Raw genomic sequence first — 20,148 nt, forward strand, 5'->3', positions numbered from 1 at the left:
GGTTGTGACGGGAGGGTAAGATTGCAGTTGAGAATGGGCCTGGGGGCGGGTACAGGAAGTCTTAGCAAATCAACAAGGTCTGAGGCGCTGGTTACAAAAAAATGAGGGTCTGGGCCTGGGGAGGCTTTGGGGCCTTGTACATTGAGAGAGATGTGGGCTGTAACCTATGCAATACAGACCAACAGACATCGAACCAAAGAACACCAGTACATTAAACACTTGGTTCCCACCATTATTTTCATGAATCTTTATGTTAATTATAAAGAAAGTTGAATGATGAGAGAGGATTACAAAAGGTCCTTTCCTTTGGTCTGTTATATAGGCCAATAACATGGCTACCACAAAGCCTTCCTCATCGACTCATGTGAAAACACTTTTAGATGGCAGTGCTGGTTTCAGGAGAACGATTCAATGCCAGCCTCCCAGCACTGCTGCGGCCTGTTTACATTTCTACCTGTTCTTCGCCAAGCACCAGGCAGCAAACCCGCCGTCAGCTCATATTACCCATGTAAACCTGGGTCATAGGAACAGGAGGAGGCCATTCTGCCCCTCGAGCTTGTTTCGCCATTCAATTCGATCATGGCTGATCTGTTTCTCAACCCCATTTCCCTGCTTTTGCTCCATATCTCTTGATAGATTTTTGATAGGTAAGGCTATCAATCACAGTCTTGAAAGCTTTAATTGTCTCAGCATCCACTACCTTTTGGAGAGAGTTCCAGATTTCCACTACCCTTTGTGTGAAGAAGTGCTTCCCGATTTCACTCCTGAATGGACTACCTTCAATTTTAAGATTATTTCCCCTTGTTCTTGATTCCCCCGCCAGAAGAAATAGTTTCTCTGTATCTACCCTATTGAATCCTTTTAACATTTAGGAACATAGGAACAGGAATAGGCCATTCAGCCCCTCGTGCCTGCTCCGCCATTTGATAAGATCATGGCTGATCTGTGATCTAACTCCATATACCTGCCTTTGGCTCATATCCCTTAATACCTTTGGTTGGCAAAAAGCTATCTATCTCAGATTTAAATTTAGCAATTGAGCTAGTATCAATTGCCATTTGCGGAAGAGAGTTCCAAACTTCTACCACCCTTTGTGTGTAGAAATGTTTTCTAATCTCGCTCCTGAAAGGTCTGGCTCTAATTTTTAGACTGTGCCCCCTACTCCTAAAATCCCCAACAAGCGCAAATAGTTTCTCTCTATCCACCCTATCTGTTCCCCTTAATATCTTATAAACTTCGATCAGATCACCCCTTAACCTTCGAAACTCTAGAGAATACAACCCCAATTTGTGTAATTGCTCCTCGTAACTTAACCCTTGAAGTCCGGGTATCATTCTAGTAAACCTACGCTGCACTCCCTCCAAGGCCAATATGTCCTTCCGAAGGTGCGGTGCCCAGAACTGCTCACAGTACTCCAGGTGCGGTCTAACCAGGGTTGTGATCACCCCTTAATCTTTTATATTCAAGGGAATACAAGCCAAGTTTATGCAAAGTGCCCTCATAATTGAACCCTCTAAGCCCCAATATCATTCTGGTGAACCTGCACCCTCTCCAAGACCAATATATCCTTCCTGAGGTGCGGTGCCCAGAACTGAACGCAGTCTCCAGATGGGCTCTGACTAAGGCTCCGTACAACTGAGGCATCCCTTCCTCCCCTTTATAACCTGCCCTCATAATTTAACCCTTGTAGCCCCGGTATTGTTCTGGGGACGACTGCCACCAAAACAGGCAGTTTATCCCCAAGGGTGGCTGACAATGATAAAACAGCAGGTCTGGAGTTGGCCGCAGTCATCTTAAAAAGTGTCTCAAAACAGGGGGAACCATTTACTCTCATGTATTGCAAAGACCGTTGGTGACAATTAGCAAAAACTTTGTGAACTTTGGACTCAAGATCTTTGTTTAATAATCATTACATTTCACGATAGAGTTTGCTCTGAAGTATTATTCTTGTAATTACCAACTGCCAAAAATGAAATAAAGCAGAATACTGTGGAAAACAGTAGGTGCTGGATATGTATCGACACATGGCAGAAAATCAATAGGAATCCTGCAGAGAAGTGCCTGAAAGCCCGGAGAGATACTTCTTCCTAATTCTGCAATTTTATCTCATTGATTTTTCTTTCCAGCTGACTAAATGCCAGAAAGTGGAGAGGGGTTTGGCATGTCCGTCAATATGTTAACAGATGTAGATATGCAATAAGAACGGATTACAGGAGCTTGGGGCTGAAGCTGGGAAAATTATTCATGCTGTGAAGCGGAAATCACGCAGGCTACAATGTACTTCAAATAGCAGGGAAACAGAGCGGCCTCCTTTACTGGCGTGAACTCTGACCCAACTGATATGAGCCATGAGGTGAGCCCGAGTGTCCTGCAATGACTAGGTTTAGATTACAGTAATCTGTAATGAGCGGACTCGTAACCAATCAATTCAAATCATTTGATTTGCCCATTAATTTGGCCAAAGCCAATGTTCGTTTGAAATACAAACCAACTCCACTCCTGCAGCCACCACTGTCCCTACCAGTCTTGCTCTCTCACTGTAAGCGGTCACTCCTATAAACCAGTTTCTTCCCTGCTTACCTTATGCATTGTGTGGGAACCGTTTTAAGAAATATTGACATAAAAAGAAATTGCATGTGTGCAAGTAGATCTACATAACAAAAAGTATGTCTACATAACATCAGTGACTGCACCTCAAAAGTAATCCACTGGCTGTGAAGGATTTGGGACATCTCTGAGGATGTGATAAGATGCTATATTAATGCATGTTCTTTCTTTACAGCAACAACTTGCATTTATGTAGCACCTTTAACGTAGTAAAAACGTCCCACGGCTCTTCACAGGAGCGATTATCAACCAAACTTTGACACCAAACCACATAAAGAGATATTAGGACAGGTAACCAAAAGCTTGGCCAAAGAGGTAGGTTTTAAGGAGCGACAAAGGAGGAGAGAGAGGTAGAGAGGCAGAGAGCCAATTCCAGAGCTTAGGTTCTAGGCAGCTGAATGCACGGCCGCCAATGGTGGAGCGATGAAAATCACGCAAGAGGCCAGAATTGGTGGAGTGCAGAGATCTCGGAGGGTCGTAGGGCTGGAGGAGGTTACAGAGATAGTGAGGGACGAGGCCATGGAGGGATTTGAACACAAGGATGAGAATATTAAAATCGAGGCATTGCCGGACCGCGAGCCGATGTAGATCAGCGAGCACAGGGATGATGAGTGAATGGTGCGAGTTAGGATACGGGCAGCAGAAATTTGGATGAGCTCAAGTTTACGGAGGGTGCAAGGTGGGAGGCCGGCCAGGAGAGCATTGGAATAACCGAGTCTGGAGGTAACAAAAGCATGGGTGAGGGTTTCAGCAGCAGATGAACACCCCCTTATTCACGTGTTTTACGTGTTCCCTGCTTTCATCCGTCTTTAAACCACATTTCTTTGACTTATTCCCATAATTGAAAACAGCTACAGGGCTGTGGGAGGACAGGCACAGTTTGGAGAACAATAGCCATGTCTTCTTCAACTTCTCGGCTCACTGCAACCCATCCACCAATAAAACCGGGCAGTTTCACAAGCCAACAGGGACGGACAGCAGAATTTGCTTACAGATCTGACCTTCATTTCAAAAACAAAGGATTTCAGATAAGGCAAACTGTGCCCTACTGGTCTGTACAAATCCCAGTTGAAACCAGCTGTGCCCTACTGGTCTGTACAGATTCCAGATGAAACCAGCTGTGCCCTACAGGTCTGTACAGAACCCAGATGAAACCAGCTGTGCCCTACTGGTCAGTACAGATCAAGGCTCACACGTGAGCTAACTAGGTGAGGTACTAGAGGTGGATCATGGCTTACAAAACTGTACACCTGCAAGGAACTCAATGCCTTCAGGGGAGGAGGTTAGGGTAGATAATTTGAGCGAATAAAAAGATTTGGGTCCCAGCAAACTATGATCTACAGAAGCACCCCGCCTGACAGTCAAACCATCGGGTTCAGAGTTCATTTGGAGCATACGCACAAAGAGATTTGACGCTGGCCAATAAAACTATAAAGCAGCTAAATTCTGATGAAAATCTTTGTTCCTCACTGAAGCTACATTCCCATAAATCACAGAGGAGGAGTTTCAAATACAAAATTGGCCATTTCTGTCACTGCCAGGGCAAAGAAAATAAAATGGTTATTTACATGGCCATTCACTGCACCTCGAACTGACCAAGAGCCAACACACATGGCAATAATGCAACATAATGCAGATTCACGCTGGACGAGTATTATTGTATTTACATAATCAGGGGTGTCATTAGAATTGGGTTAAACAGCTGTTTGCTTTATTTTACCATCTGGCTTCTTCACATCAGTGAGGGGGATCATTAAACTGCCATCAATTATACTTCAAGCGACATCTCATGCTTATCCACATTTCACAACACAACTCTGCTTTCTCATGTCCATCAGGTGCCCCGCAGCTGTGCGGAGAAAAACCTCCTCCCCAATCTTTCATCTGCTGACTTTCCCTGATGTAGTGCGATCCAAACATGGTCAAAAAGCCAAGTAACATTGGAACAGGAGCAGGCCATTCAGCCCCTCGAACCTGTTCTGCCATTCAATTAGATCATGGCTGATCTGTATCTTAACTCCACCTACCCGCCTTCTGTAACCTTGAATCCCCTTACCCAATAAAAATCTATCAATTTCAGTTTTGAAATTTTAAATTGACCCCCGGCCTCAACAGCTTCTTGGGGGAGAGAGTTCCAGATTCCCACTCCCCTTTGTGTGAAGAAGTGCTTCCTGACATCACCCCTGAACGGCCTGGCTCTAATTTTAAGGTTATTCCCCCTTGTTCTGGACTCCCCACCAGAGGAAATAGTTTCTCTCTATCTCCCCTATCAAATCCTTTAATCATTTCAACAGAAACTGATTCCTTCAGGTTTCATGCAATTTCATGATAAAATGGCCACCTCAGTTTGCCAGGTAACAGGTTAATAGATTTCATATCGTAAATACAATCGCCTGAAAACACTTACCTGAGGCCATAGCGCTCATCCCATTTAATTGATGCATGCTGACCTTCAGACTCAAAACCAGCAACCAGTCTAGCATCTACCCCCCGCCCCCTTCCCCCACCGCGCCCGCGCCCGCCCCCTCCCCCCCACCGCGCCCCCCCTCCCCCCCACCGCGCCCCCCCCCCTCCCCCACCGCGCCCCCCCCTCCCCCACCGCGCCCCCCCCCTCCCCCACCGCGCCCCCCCCTCCCCCACCCCGGCCCAGACACAGGCAGATCTCAACAACACAGTAACACTGCAAAAGGCAAGGATGATAAAAGGCCTGTGAAAAATACAGAAGATTGATCTGTTGTAGTTATATACGTCTATAAGGACTCAATCAATATGGATGCTACGCTATGTTGCCATTCCCTCACTAACTGCTGGCTTATCAAATCCAGCTTCTGATTCTTTGAACTGAGGGTTTATTAACCTCATGGGTTTAAAATGCTACTTTATGTATCCAGCAGGCAGCAGCTATGTTTGTTGAAAGAAAGAAGGAAGACAGACTTGCATTTATATAGCGCCTTTCACCACCTCAGGACGTCCCAAAGTGCTTTACAGCCAATGAAGTACTTTTGAAGTGTAGTCACTGTTGTAATGTAGGAAAAGCAGCAGCCAAATTGCGCACAGCAAGATCCCACAAACAGAAATGTGATAATGACCAGATAATCTCTTTTAGTGATGTTGGTTGAGGGATAAATATTGGCCAGGACACCAGGGAAAACTCCCCTGCTCTTCTTCGAATAGTGCCAAGGGATCTTTTACGTCCTCCCGAGAGGACAGATGGGGCCTCGGTTTAAGGTCTCGTCCGAAAGACCAAAGAGGAGAAATAAAATTGCGCCTCATCTCCCCTCTAGTTCTTTTGCCAATTAATTTAAAATTGGAGTTGTTGGATATAAATTAACTCCCCATCTATTCCATCCCGTGTGTTATTTTCAATACAACTAGACAAAGACCCATCATGCAGGATATCTCCAGAGTTGAAAAAAGTGGGCAAGAAGATAAACCAAGAAGTCATGGTTTGGTGACACCAAATTTGGGTTTTAAAGATGTGTAGATTACAGGAGGAAGACTGAGGGAGACCACAATTATATGGGCGCCAGACTGTGTTTGACCTCAGTCCAATCCAGTTAATGTTGGGGTTGGCGTATCATTTGTCCACATTTCAATATGCCCTCTTCACCCCACTAATAGACTACTGAAAGTGAAAGGGGCAAACACTAATTAGGGAAGATCTTATAAGTATTAAGTTAATCTTTAGATTTTAAAAGCGAATAAAAATTATACTGACTCACACACATAGTCGAGCGTTCAAAGACTTCCATTAGCTAGAAACTGAACGTCAATTCTGTTCTGAAGCCTTTGAAATGTTTCATTCAGCTTTGCGCAGCGACTTAATGAGGAAAAACGCAAATAAATAAATGAGTTCAATCTCGCTACTAATAACTTGCCAGTGAAAATGTTATCTGCCATTTGACACTTGCTAACTGACTTGTCCAATTAACCTTGGCGTTCTCAGATTCCTCCGCTCAGGATATTGTCATAATTTCTTCAAAAGATCCAATTTTGTAAACAAGTATATAATTGCTGCTGGTTAAAATGGATTGTTCAGTCACATCTCATTGGCATGCAGAGACCCGATCGACTAAAAGGACAATTGAGCACTCTCGAGAATAGATTGATGATGATAGGGGATGCTGTACACACAAGCAAACATTTGTCTTAGTTAGCCAACTAAATAAAAAAAAGGAACCAAAATGTCTAAAGATTTGTTTTTGGGTTCACGTCTCTGATTGGCTCAGTGAAGACTCACGTTTAACTTTCTAAATGGTTCATTGTTTCTGCTGTTTGATTGGCTCAGTGATTTATTTGTTTAGAAAAAAAATTTCAGACATGCAGTAACAACAACTTGTATTTATACAGCGCCTATAACATAGTAAAAACATCCCAAGGCGCTTCACAGGAGCGATTATCAAACAGAATTTGATACCTAGTCACATAAAGAGATATTAGGACAGGTGACCAAAAGCTCGGTCAAATGATAGTTTGATACCATGATATTCCCTGTTGCTCACTCTCTGGCTTTCATGTGACAAACCCTGGCCTTCTCCACCACTCGGTCTCCCACTCTAACTGAGCCTTGGGCCTTACCTACCATTTGCTTCTCAATCTACCCAATTCTTTCTAGGACTCTACATCCAGTGCAATTTGCCCGATCTCATCCTCAGACCATGTTATCGTATTAAATCGTTAGGGAACAACTGACCAGCAATAAAAACAGAAATAATCAGCAAGTCAGGCAGCATCTGTGGAGAAAGAAAGAGTTAATGTTTCAACTCGCTGACCTTTCGTCAGAACTGAAAGAAGTTAAAGATTATACAGTTTTTAAGCAAGTGCAGAGCCAGGGAAAGGGGGGGGGGGAAGGAGGAGGGGAGGAAAGAACAAAAGGGAAGGTCTGTGATAGGGTGGAGGGTAGGAGTGATTAAATGATGAAAGGGATGATGGTGGAAGGCAAGGAGGGTGGGAATGGGACAGGTAAAGAAACAAAAGATGGGTCTAGAGGAGCTGTAAATGGCAACAGCAGAACCATTACTAGCTCAATTGCTAAATTTAAATGTGAGATAGATAGCTTTTTGGCAATCAAAGGTATTAAGGGATATGGGCCAAAGGCAGGTATATGGAGTCAGATCACAGATCAGCCATGATCTTATCAAATGGTGGAGCAGGCTCGAGGGGCTGAATGGCCTACTCCTGTTCCTATGTTCCTATGTTCCATTAGCTGTACCTGTCCCTGGCTCTGTACTTGCCTAAAAACTGTAAACAATTTTACAACACCAAGTTATAGTCCAGCAATTTTATTTTAAATTCACAAGCTTTCGGAGATTTTCTCCTTCCTCAGGCAAATGTTATCTGTTTTTAATATAATGGGTCATTTGCTGGCTCTCTCTGCCTTCCGGATGTTTCTGCCTCTCTCTGTGTTTTTTTTTTTTCTCTGTTTTTTTTTCCCTGTTTGTTTTTTTATTGAATGTGTATTCGGAGGTTCTGCAGGTAACACCTCTCTGTCTGAACACGGTGATTGCCTTGGCAACGGGCAGTTGCAGAGGCAGTCTGTAAACACCATTTATTATTGTTCAATATGTATAAATGCGTAGGCTTCAAGGAGATCTTGAAACATTTGCCTGAGGAAGGAGAAAATCTCCGAAAGCTTGTGAATTTAAAATAAAATTGCTGGACTATAACTTGGTGTTGTAAAATTGTTTACAATTGTCAACCCCAGTCCATCACCGGCATCTCCACATCATGCCTAAAAACTGTTTAATCTTTAACTTCTTCCAGTTCTGATGAAGGGTCTTCGACCTGAAACGTAAACTGTATTCCTTTCTCCACAGATGCTGCCTGATTTGCTGAGTATTTCCAGCATTTTCTGTTTTTATTTCAGAATTCCAGCACCTGCAGTATTTTAACTGACCAGCAACGACTGATTTCATAAAACAACAAACGATGAGTGAAGGAGCTCAGCCGAATCCTTCGCCTATCCTTCGCTTCCCAGTGCCGGCCGACCGACCGACCGACGGACCGACTGACCGACCCACCGGCCGACCCACCGACCGACGGACTGACCGACCGACGGACTGACCGACCGACCCGACCGACCAACGGACCGACTGACCGACCCACCGGCCGACCCACCGGCTGACCCACCGACCAGCCCACCGACCCGACCGAGCGACCGAGCGACCGGCCGACCCACCGGCCGACCCGACCGAGTGACCGACCCACCGGCCGACCGAGCGACCGGCCGACCGACCGACCGGCCAACCGACCGGCCAACCGACCGGCCGACCCACCGTCCGACCGAGGGACCGACCGAGGGACCGACCGAGGGACCGACCGAGGGACCGACCGAGGGACCGACCGGCCGACCCACCGACCGACCGACCGACCGGCCGACCGACCGGCTGACCCACCGACCAGCCCACCGACCCGACCGAGCGACCGAGCGACCGGCCGACCCACCGGCCGACCCGACCGAGTGACCGACCCACCGGCCGACCGAGCGACCGGCTGACCGACCGACCGGCCGACCGACCGGCCGACCCACCGTCCGACCGAGGGACCGACCGAGGGACCGACCGAGGGACCGACTGGCCGACCCACCGACCGACCGACCGACCGACCGGCCGACCGACCGGCCGAGCACTTTCAGCACCTTCTGGTTTTATTTCCAGTGGTGAGACATGTGAATTTATTGATAATTAAGTTCATGCTGTTGGCATAAATATTACAGTTTAGCACTCGTGGTGCAAAACTTTGAACAACGGGAGAATGTTTGGGGAATTGGATGCAAAGGCCAGGGGGCCCCATTCATAGATTTATTTTAATGGATGGGAAATCGGAGAGTCCACCAATTGGGCTCACTGACCACTGCGCCCAAATTCCCGACATGCATCTCTATCGTTCAATGTACAAAGTTTACCCGACACAGTCTTATCCTTCGATGTTCCGGTTTACCTGCAAATTGACCAAAATGTACAGATTACATAATGGGGCTTATAATGTGGCCCAGAAGCACCAGGACTAGTGCTCCCTGGGTGCTGCGCACACCTATAGAGTGTGAGATCACCTCATCGCACGCTGACAAACTGTCACCACCTTTGGCATTCAATGCGAGATGCACTGGGAGCACGGAGGGGTTAGCGGTGGATTGACTGCCACCAGTAGCTCTTAAAGGGCTGCAGGTAAGGCTTAAAGGGGAAATGCCACCAAATATACAAAATGGCAGAAGCAAAGTGCAAAGGTAGAAAGGCACATTCCAATACACTCCCAAGCAAGTGCTGTTTCAGAGGGGTGCTACAGAGAAGGGAGAGGCACATACTGGTCGAGTGTACCGACACAGCAAGCTGGACGGAGATGAGGGAGTGCGTTAATGCTGCTTCACCAGCTCCCTCACGAAAAACAGCAGCTAAGGAAGAAATTTGCTGGGCTTTGCTAGGTTGCCAAGGTAAGTGTGTTCACACTTATCCTAATTTAACAATGTTGTCTGACAAGGCATCTTAATAGTACTTCACTGTAAGCTTAATACACTATCACAGAGTGGGAATGAACAGCATTCTGGCAAGTGTTCATCTACTTTTCCATACACACAGGCGTGACAGTATTTTCCCATACTGCTGCAGTCACACTTATTCCGAGGCTCAGGAAATGTGGCCAGCAGCAAACACTAAGCACGTTGCCTACACAAGGTAGTTTTGTTTGCTGCATGTTCTTGCACGCACATAAAGTGGCTGCTGGTCTGAGCACCTGTGTGACACACTTCGCATCTCATTCTTTATTCCAAATTATGTTCCTTTTCTATCTGCTTGCAAGAGAAGGCTGCACCAAGGCAGCAGCAAAGCATGCAGTGGGTCATCCTTTACTCCTTACAGGGAGGATAACTTGGATGCAATAGATGCAGTGAAGTCAGAAGCCGCTACAGGCTCCCAGCTAATAGGATACTTTGCTTTTCATTCTTTATCTCCTTATCAGTGTGATCCGTGGCTCAGTGGGCAGCACTCTTGCCTCTGAGTTCGAAGGTTGTGGGTTCAAGTCCCACTCCAGAGTCTTGAGCACATAATCTAGGCTCACACTTCAGTGCAGTCCTGAGGGAGTGCTGCACTGTCAGAGGTGCTACTCTTTGGATGAGACGTTAAACCAGGGTCCCTGTCTGCCCTCTCAGGTGGACGTATAAAATCCCATGGCATTACTCGAAGAAGAGCAGGAGAATTCTCCCCGGTGTCCTGAGGCCAATATTTATCCCTCAGCCAACATCACTAAAAACAGATTATCTGATCATTATCACATTGCTATTTGCGGGATCTTGCTGTGCGCAAATTGGCTGCTGTGTTTTCTAAACTACGACAGTGACTACACTTCAAAAAGTACTTCATTGGCTGTAAAGCACTTTGGGACATCCTGAGGTCATGAAAGGCGCTGTATACATGCAGGTCTTTCTTTCTTATTCACACACTCATTCACTCCCTCATACATTGCAACCTAGCTTGGGCTGATAAATGGCAAGTAACATTCGTGCCAGGCAATGACCATCTCCAACAAGAGAGAGTCTAACCACCTCCCCTTGACATTCAACGGCATTACCATCGCTGAATCCCCCACCATCCACATCCTGGGGGGTCACCATTGACCAGAAACTTAACTGGACCAGTTACATAAATACTGTGGCTACAAGAGCAGGTCAGAGGCTGGGTATTCTGCGGCGAGTGACTCACCTCCTGACTCCTCAAAGCCTTTCTACCATCTACAAGGCCACAAGTGAGGAGTGTGATGGAATACTCTCCACTTGCCTGGATGAGTGCAGCTCCAACAACACTCAAGAAGCTCGACACCATCCAGGACAAAGCAGCCCGCTTGATTGGCACCCCATCCACCACCCTAAACATGCACTCCCTTCACCACCGGCAAACAGTGGCTGCACTGTGTACCATCCACAGGATGCACTGCAGCAACTCGCCAAGGCTTCTTCGACAGCACCTCCCAAACCCGTGACCTCTACCACCTAGAAGGACAAGAGCAGCAGGCACATGGGAACAACACCACCTGCACGTTCCCCTCCAAGTCACACACCATCCCGACTTGGAAATATATCGCCGTTCCTTCATCGTCACTGGGTCAAAATCCTGGAACTCCCTTCCTAACAGTACTGTGGGAGAACCTTCACCACACGGACTGCAGCGGTTCAAGAAGGCGGCTCACCACCACCTTCTCAAGGGCAATTAGGGAAGGGAAATAAATGCTGGCCTTGCCAGCGATGCCCACATCCCGTGAACAAATAAAAAAAATCCCCATGAGACAACATCTTCTCATGCAAAGCTGTGTTTCGAGTGGTTTCTTACTAAAATATCTTCTCCTGCTGCTCCATAGAAGTTGGAAGGGCTCAATGATTGGCCTTAACTGAGTACCTCGTAGTACCCTGCACGACTCATTGCCAGAGGCAAACAACCAGCATAGGGTGGGGGAAGGGGAGGTCAGCTGGTGAGTCATGGAAAGGAGCACTGGGTAAAGCACGAGTGAGGAGGAGCAAGTGCAGGTTGGAGGAGCTGCAATCTGCTGATTGAAGGGTGAGCTCAAGGGCTCTTTCAGATTGATAGCTCAGCATCAACAGTTTATGCAGGCAGAATGTGCAGCAAGCAGCCTGTAGTTGGGGGCACCTATGAGCGATTCTACAAGCTGCATCTGAGCAGTGTTGCATGGCCTTCTGACCAAGCTGCACATCACCACAGCATTGCAGAGCCATCTCCAGCGGAGTCCCCCCAAGCCTAAGTCCTAGTTCAAGAATAGCTTCCACCATGAACGTCATATCTTGGGGCTCCCAAGACATTAGGCTCCGATCTACAGCAGTCTGTCTTGTCTGGATTCACCATGTTGGGCGACCAGATAATGCAGGGTTTCCATGCCTCATTGCTCCCAGTTGTCTGCTCCCACAGATCCTTGGCCATGTCGAGGATGTGTCGAGCAGCAGGGGAATGGCAAGATGTTGGCACAGATGATGGAGATCTGTCTTGGGAGTGAAACCACATCTGGATATCTAGCCATCCCACTCAAATCACTACAAATATATTGCATACATACAGATCCCGAGAACCAGCATGTCAATAAATACGGCACCTTTAGTTCCTCTACCAAATATCCAGCAAAGACTCGGCACAGACACGACAGGCTGAATGATCTCGTGTTGTAAACTTCTATGGTGTTACTGGCCCAGCACACTGGTCCACCTCAATAGGTCGAAAGCAACACCCAGCAGCTAATAAGGAGATATTGGGACAGGTGACCAAAAGCGTGGTTAAAGAGGTGGGTTTTAAGGAGCATCTTAAAAGGAGAGAGTTAGAGAGGTGGAGAGGTTTAGGGAGGGAATTCCAGAGCTTAGGGCCTAGGCAGCTGAAGGCACGGCCGCCAATGGTGGAACGATTAAAATCGGGGATGCGCAAGAGGCCAGAATTGGAGGAGAACAGAGATCTCGGACGATTGTAGGGCTGAAGGAGATTACAGAGTTAGGGAGGGGCGAGGCCATGGGGGGATTTGAACACAAATATGAGAATTTTAAAATCGAGGTGTTGCCGGACCAGGAGCCAATGTAGAATGTGCAGCACAGAAACAGGCCATTCGGCCCAACTGGTCAATGCTGGTGTTTATGCTCCACACAAGCTTCCTCCCGCCCCTCTTCATCTCACCCTATCAGCATATCCTTTGATTCCTTTCTCTCTCGTGTTTATCCAGCTTCCCCTTAAATGAATCTATGCTATTCGCATCAACTACTCCTTGTGGTAGCGAATTCCACATTCTAGCAACTCTCTGGGTAAAGAAATTTCTCTTGAATTCCCTACTGGATTTATTAGTGACTATCTCATATTTATGGCCCCTAGTTTTCATCTCCCCATGAGTGGAACCATCTCTATATCTACCTTCTCAAAGCCTTTCATAATCTTAAAGACCTCTATCAGGTCACCCCTCAACCTTCTTTGCTAGAATATTAAAATTAATTTTGAAGTGGAAGGAAAGTCTATCGGGAGTATGTTTGTACAAAGTACCCCCCATTTCATAGAAAATAATGGTCTTACTAGTATTTCTCATGACTTTTTTTTTAAATGTCAAATTTAGTGCTGACTTAAGAGACCTGGCAATATCTGTAGTCATGGGGTCAGCTTCTACACTTATACTGAGGACACCCACTCTACCTCTCCATCATCACACTCAACACACAGGCAGTGGAGGGGTCATCAGATTGCTTGTCTGACATCCAGTTTTGGATGGGCTACAATTTCCTCCAGTTAAACATTGGGATGACCAAAGCCATCGTCTTCTTTCCCCGCCATAAATTCCATATCCTTGCTACTGACTCCATCCTCCACCCCGGCCAACGTCTCAGGCTGAACCAGACAATTTGTAACCTCGGCATCCTATACGACCTGGAGATGAGCTTCTGAGCCCATGTCCTTTTCATCGCAAAGACTACCTACTTCTGCCACCATAACATCGCCTGTCTCCGCCCCTACCTCAACCCATCTATTGCTGAAACCCTCATTTCACCTCAACATTCTACAATCCAATGCTTTCCCATCCTCCATGCTCTGAAAGCTTCAGCTTATCCAAAAATCTGCTGCCATATTCTATCTTGTACCAATCCATGTTCTCGCTGACCTATATCAGCTACTAGTCCCCCAATGCCTCATCCTCAGGGGGCCTTGCTCCAGCCCTACAATCCCCCTGGGACACTCTATTCCTCTGGCCTCTTGTTCACCCTCCCTCCCTTTGCTCCATCATTGGCAGCTGCACTTCTAGCCACCTAGGCCCCACGTTCCCTCCCTAGGCCCCTCTGCCTCTCCACCATTAGGACGCCCCACAAAATCTCTCTCTCTGAGTGAGCTTTTGGTCACGCCCCCTCCGCCTAATATCTCCTCCTTTCGCTTGGCATCCATTTTCTTGACTATGCCGAACATTCAGCTAGTTGCCTTGTACTTTAATAAGCTCTGTCTATCTCAGCACCTGTGGTTTTGGACACCACGTAGCTTTAATGACATTCCTGAAATCAAAGTTAAGGCTGCATATTGTCTATTTGCACAGTGTCCCAAGAAGGAATCTACATTAACTGCTTCATGTTGCCAGTAACAAAGTGGAACTGATCTTCCATTCCCCTGCTCTGTCAGCCTTTGGCTTAATGAGGATCAAAAACCAGCGCCAAGGTGAACCAATGGGGATACAATTTGCATTGCCTGTCTACTCCCGGATGGAGTCGTCACTCATTAGCCAGTGCGAGTTATTAAATGTGTACAATTGTTGGGAATGGTTGCTTTAACCTCGGCTTTCCTTTAACAAGAAGCTCACATTTTAGTCGACAGAACAACGTATTAGTTCTCAGGAATCCACATTAAAAAACTGGCAGAGTCAAGATAAATATTTAATGAGAAACACTGAGGGCACCGATCAATTGGGAATTAGAGTTTTATGGCAGGTATCAAGTTGGTTATTTTCCAGTAATCTACAGTAAGTCAACATTCAATAAAGTGTCAGGTTTTTTTAAATGAAAACATACATGTGTATCTTACTAATAGATTATAAAATGCCAGATTTTGTGCGTTCTGTTACATTGCCAATATTGTCTATCTTAAAGACAGTTTCATGATGAATTTTAATACATGGTCTTAAACAAGGTCAGGTGCTTTTCCAACCATTGCATCATTTGTTTACAGCTTTCTTTAGCTTTGATTTTCTCCCTTTCTCTGGTCACTAACGACACTGTAAACATACCCGGACCATCTCCTCTGACTGTTACTCTAATAAAATCATAAGTGAAATTTAACACAGAGAAGTGCGAAGCGATACATTTCAGTAGGAAGAACAAGAGGAGGCAATGTAAACTAAAGGGTACAATTCTAAAAGGGGTTCAGGAACAGAGAAATCTTGGGGTATATGTGCACAAATCATTGAAGGTGGCAGGGCAGGTTGAGAAAATGGTTAAAAACGCACACGGGATCCTGGGCTTTATAAATAGAGGTACAGAGTACAAAAGCAAGGAAATTATGATGAACCTTTATAAAACACTGGTTCGGCTACAACTAGAGTATTGTGTCCAGTTCTGGGCACCTCACCTTGGGGAAGATGTGAAGGCCTGAGAGAGGGTGCAAAAAAGATTTACTAGAATGATTCCAGGGATGAAGGACTTCAGTTATGTGGATAGACTGGAGAAGCTGGGGTTGTTCTCCTTGGAACAGAGAAGGTTGTGAGGAGATTTGATCGAGGTATTCAAAATCATGAGGGGTCTAAACAGAGTAGATCGACAGAAACTGTACCCATTGGTGGAAGGGTCAAGAACCAGAGGACATAGATTTAAGGTGATTGGCAAAAGAACCAAAGGCGACATGAGGAAAAACTTTTTTACACAGCGAGTGGTTAGGATCTGGAATGCACTGCCCGAGGGGGTGGTGGAGGCAGATTCAATCATGGCCTTCAAAAGGGAACTGGATAAGTACTTGAAGGGAAAAAATTTGCAGGGCTACAAGGATAGCGCGGGGGAGTGGGACTAACTGGATTGCTCTTGCATAGAGCCAGCACGGACTCGATGGGTCGAATGGTCTCCTTCTTTGCTGTAACCTTTCTATGATTCTATGTGAGTGGTTCTGATGGAAGATCTGAACTCTGTAGATAGACTGGGAATCATATTACGTATGTATATCACATTGTGAAGGTCTACAGAAGACTATTTATTCAAAAGTTCTACTGATTTTTCAAGCTATGTAAGAAATACATTCTGAAAAATGTATTTTAACCACTTATGAGCATTATTCTATCTTTACTATTTTCTAAGTGTTGCATTCTCCATATTTTATAGTGTCTCACTGCATCTGTGTATTATTATATCTGTAAATAAGCTTGACTATTAGTTTTAGCCTGTATACATTGGTCTGTTAAGGCAGAAGAAAGTAGTGGGCACCCCATGTGATCTCCAGTGGTAAATAACAATTAGAAAAGTTATTAATCCTTTTTTTAAATTCATTCTTGGGATGTGGGCGTTGCTGGCAAGGCCGGCATTTATTGCCCATCCCTAATTGCCCAAGAAGGTGGTGGTGAGCCGCCTTCTTGAATCGCTGCAGTCCGTGTGGTGAAGGTTCTCCCACAGTGCTGTTGGGTGGGGCATCCCAGGATTTTGACCCATGGTCCAAATGCTTTGGTACTTTATCCCACTCATGGTGAGTATAAGGGCAGAGGGTTTGTTTCATGGAAGATTTTGCTCATGGAAGTCCCATTTTTGGTCATGATCACAAGATAGGAATGTTGGGAGAAAGCCTAAATCATCACAGTGTTGTCTCCTAATGCTTAAAAATAGTCTAAATTTATTGGTTTTGGTGTAAAGAACGGCGAACTGAATTGAGCAATTGTATATTATAACGTCCCTTGTGGCTTAGTTGGTAAATGCATCATTTGCTGTGGTATTAATCCATACAGATCCAGGTTCGATCCTTGATTTGTGTTGTTAATTGATCTCATCGAAGGAAGCAACTGGAATTCTAAAATAGGCCTCGAGGAGCCCTTGTATTATTGGGAGGCGGGGGGGGGGGAGGAGTGTGTGCGTCCGTGCGCCTCTAAGGGTGGAAGAGCCTGATAACAATCATAGAATCTTACAGCACAGGAGGAGGCCATTCAGCCCACCGTGCCTGTGCTGGCTCTTTGAAAGACCTATCCAATTAGTCCCACTCCCCTGCTCTTTCCCCATTGTCCTGCAAATTTTTCCTTTTCAAGTATTTATCCAATTCCCTTTTGAAAGTTATTATTGAATCTGCTTCCACCGCCCTTTCAGGCGGCGCATTCCAGATCATAACAACTCGCTGCGTAAAAAAAAAATTCTCCTCATCTTCCCCCTGGTATTTTTGCCAATTATCTTTAACCTGTGTCCTCTGGTGACCCTCCTGCTGGTGGGAACAGTTTCTCCCTATCTACTCTATCAAAACCCCTGATAATTTTGAACACCTCTATTAAATCTCCCCTTAATCTTCTCTGCTCGAAGGAGAACAACCCCAGCTCCTCTATTCTCTCCACATTTCTGAAGTCCCTTCTCTTCTACACCCTCTCCAAGGCCTTGATGTCCTTTCTAAAGTGCAGTGCCCAGAATTGGACACAATACTAAGGACTAACCAGTGATTGAGGAAGGTTTAGCATAACTTCCTTGGTTTTGTACTCATTGGGGTAAATTTTGATGTTTATCAGCCCCCAAATTCCGGTGACAAAGAGGCCCCCCCCCCTCCGCCCCCTTGATTTGGAGGCTCCGACCTCATTTACATTCACCAGGCAAGCTGCAAGGTGCTGAAGAGGCATTCCAACACAGCTCGCCGAATCCAGCTGAGAAAAAGGACTGAAGCTGCTGCCGGGAAGGTAAGTGATGGTGGGGAGGGCGAGTCGCGATCACGGAGGATGGGGCTCCAGGGCGGCAGTGGCCCACGTTATTTCACTCCTGTTTGTCCAGGGCCCACAAAAATAATTCAAGACATACTGGCTGCATCGCCAGTGGCAACAGGGCAGTAAAGACTTAAGTCCCCACCTTGAGGCCATTACCGCCCCATTAACTCCAGGTGTGGCCACTCAAAATCAGCCCCATTGTTTAGCATCACACATGAAGAATGGTCACTTGGGTGGGTACCTCTGAGCAACATTTTATGTTACAGCTGCCCTAAGGTAGTGTTACTTTTGTTACTTGTTTACATACCTGTCCTTGCTTCTGCCTCCTCTTCCTCACCATCTTCTGTAAATAACAGATAAGTTTCATTAACACAATGCAAATAAACATGGACGTATGAAAACACTAACAAGCATTCAGGCAGAGAATTGGCTACCTTAGTATATACGCACCAAATGATATCAAGAGTACGAGTTCCTGGACGTTACATTGACAGTTACCAAGTTATTCTTGTTGAATGACCAAAAGGATTACTGTGCGTCACAGGTCCTGCTCCTGTTGCTGGAAGGTAAATATTCCACTGCACTTGCCAGAACATTTACCACATGTTGACTATGATTACTGTCGGTTTGGGTTGTTCTTTCACAGCTGTTTCCCCCTAATTGAAATAGTCATCCCAGTTGCACTGAAAGTGGCGCAGGCTATATGCAAATGGCCGAGATGTCAGAATTTGGGATGAGTGCAAGAGCTTATCCATGGGGCAATGCAAACTCCACCCTGGTCCAGATCTCCGCCAAACATATTCCCGAGGCAGTTCAGGGCTGCTTATTTAGGATTGGTTTAGATCCTTCAACAGGTGAATCTCACACAAGATTGAAAGAATATCAAAAAGTTAAGGTTGGAACAATTTATTTTAGTCGATAAACATTACTTTACTTTGGACTTGGCTTTCACCAGCCTGCTATCATCCACATCCTCTCCTACAGCCAATGTCAGTCTGGGCCAGGGAAGATTTTCTGCTTCTGCCCAGTTCCCCATCAAGGTCACAATGGCAACAGGCCTAACAAATCAATGTATTGCTTGATCCAGACATAACAAGTCAAACAGTGGATCTAACCCAGCCTCTTCCCCTTCCAGTGAATATTCAATGCTTTAATTGGAGATGGAGGATAGCTCCTGTCACAAGACCATCATCCTTCATCCTCAAACATATAAAGCAACAAAGAAAAGGCTTTCCTTTGTTCATACATTTTTTTCTAATTTTTCTTCCCTCACCTCCTGAAGGTGCGGACTCAAGCTCGGGTAAGTGGCTATCTCCCGCCCTCCAATACCTCACCCTCCTTTCCACCGGGAGAGGCAGCACAGCCAACCTGTCTTCACACAAAATGAAAGAAAGACAGACTTGCATTTATATAGCACCTTTCACGACCTCAGATCGTCCCAAAGTGCTTTACAGCCATTGAAGTACTTTTGAAGTGTAGTCATTCGGCTCTGTAGGAAACGCAGCAGCCAATTTCCGCACAGCAAGATCCCATAAACAGAAATGTGATAAATGACCAAATAATTTTTTTTAAGTTATTGTTGGTTGAGGGATAAATATTGGCCAGCTCACCGGGGAAAACTCCCCTGCTCTTCTTCGAAATAGTGCCATGTAATCTTTACATCCTCCTGAGAGGGCAGACGGGCCCTCAGTTTGAATCGAAAGACGGCACCTCCGACAGTGCAGCACTCCCTCAGTACTGCACGGAAGTGTCAGCCTAGATTTTGTGCTCAAGTTTCTGGAGTGGGACTTGAACCCATGACCTTCTGTCTCAGAATTACTACCAACTGAGGCTTAAGATTAGATAAATTAAGCAGCGATAATTACATGAAGCCAGACTTGGGTATTAACTGCCTGTAGGTTGTCAAAGGAATGGAAGACTGAGTAATGTCAGAATCCCACCTAAATATTTATCAGTTTGAGAAGTAAAAAAGTAACTGTCGATGGGAAGTGTCAATTAACGCTGGTTTATTACGAACCATATGTTGCTGGAAGAGAGAAGATAAGGCTAAGGCTGCCAATTGTATTCAGTGATTCAGCTGTAAATATCTTCACCATTAGTCTCCACATCCTCTTTAGTACCAAGCTTAAATTGCACTTTCAGTATTGCATTTTCAGTAAATATAGCCAG

General features: G+C 45.8%; 1 protein-coding gene across 4 annotated transcripts in view; it reads right to left on the bottom strand.

Annotated features, from left to right (window-relative positions):
* The window catches only part of cd276 (CD276 molecule), a 300,738-nt gene that overhangs the window by 41,769 nt on the left and 238,821 nt on the right, over positions 1-20,148 (bottom strand). For all 4 annotated transcript variants that reach the window (XM_067973640.1, XM_067973639.1, XM_067973638.1 and 1 more), the window contains exon 6: positions 18,287-18,322. In XM_067973640.1, the coding sequence (XP_067829741.1) occupies positions 18,287-18,322 (36 nt within the window). The remainder of the gene's footprint in view (positions 1-18,286; positions 18,323-20,148) is intronic.

This window comes from Heptranchias perlo, chromosome 38 (assembly GCF_035084215.1).
Source record: "Heptranchias perlo isolate sHepPer1 chromosome 38, sHepPer1.hap1, whole genome shotgun sequence".
In the NCBI taxonomy this organism is placed as follows: Eukaryota; Metazoa; Chordata; class Chondrichthyes; order Hexanchiformes; family Hexanchidae; genus Heptranchias; species Heptranchias perlo.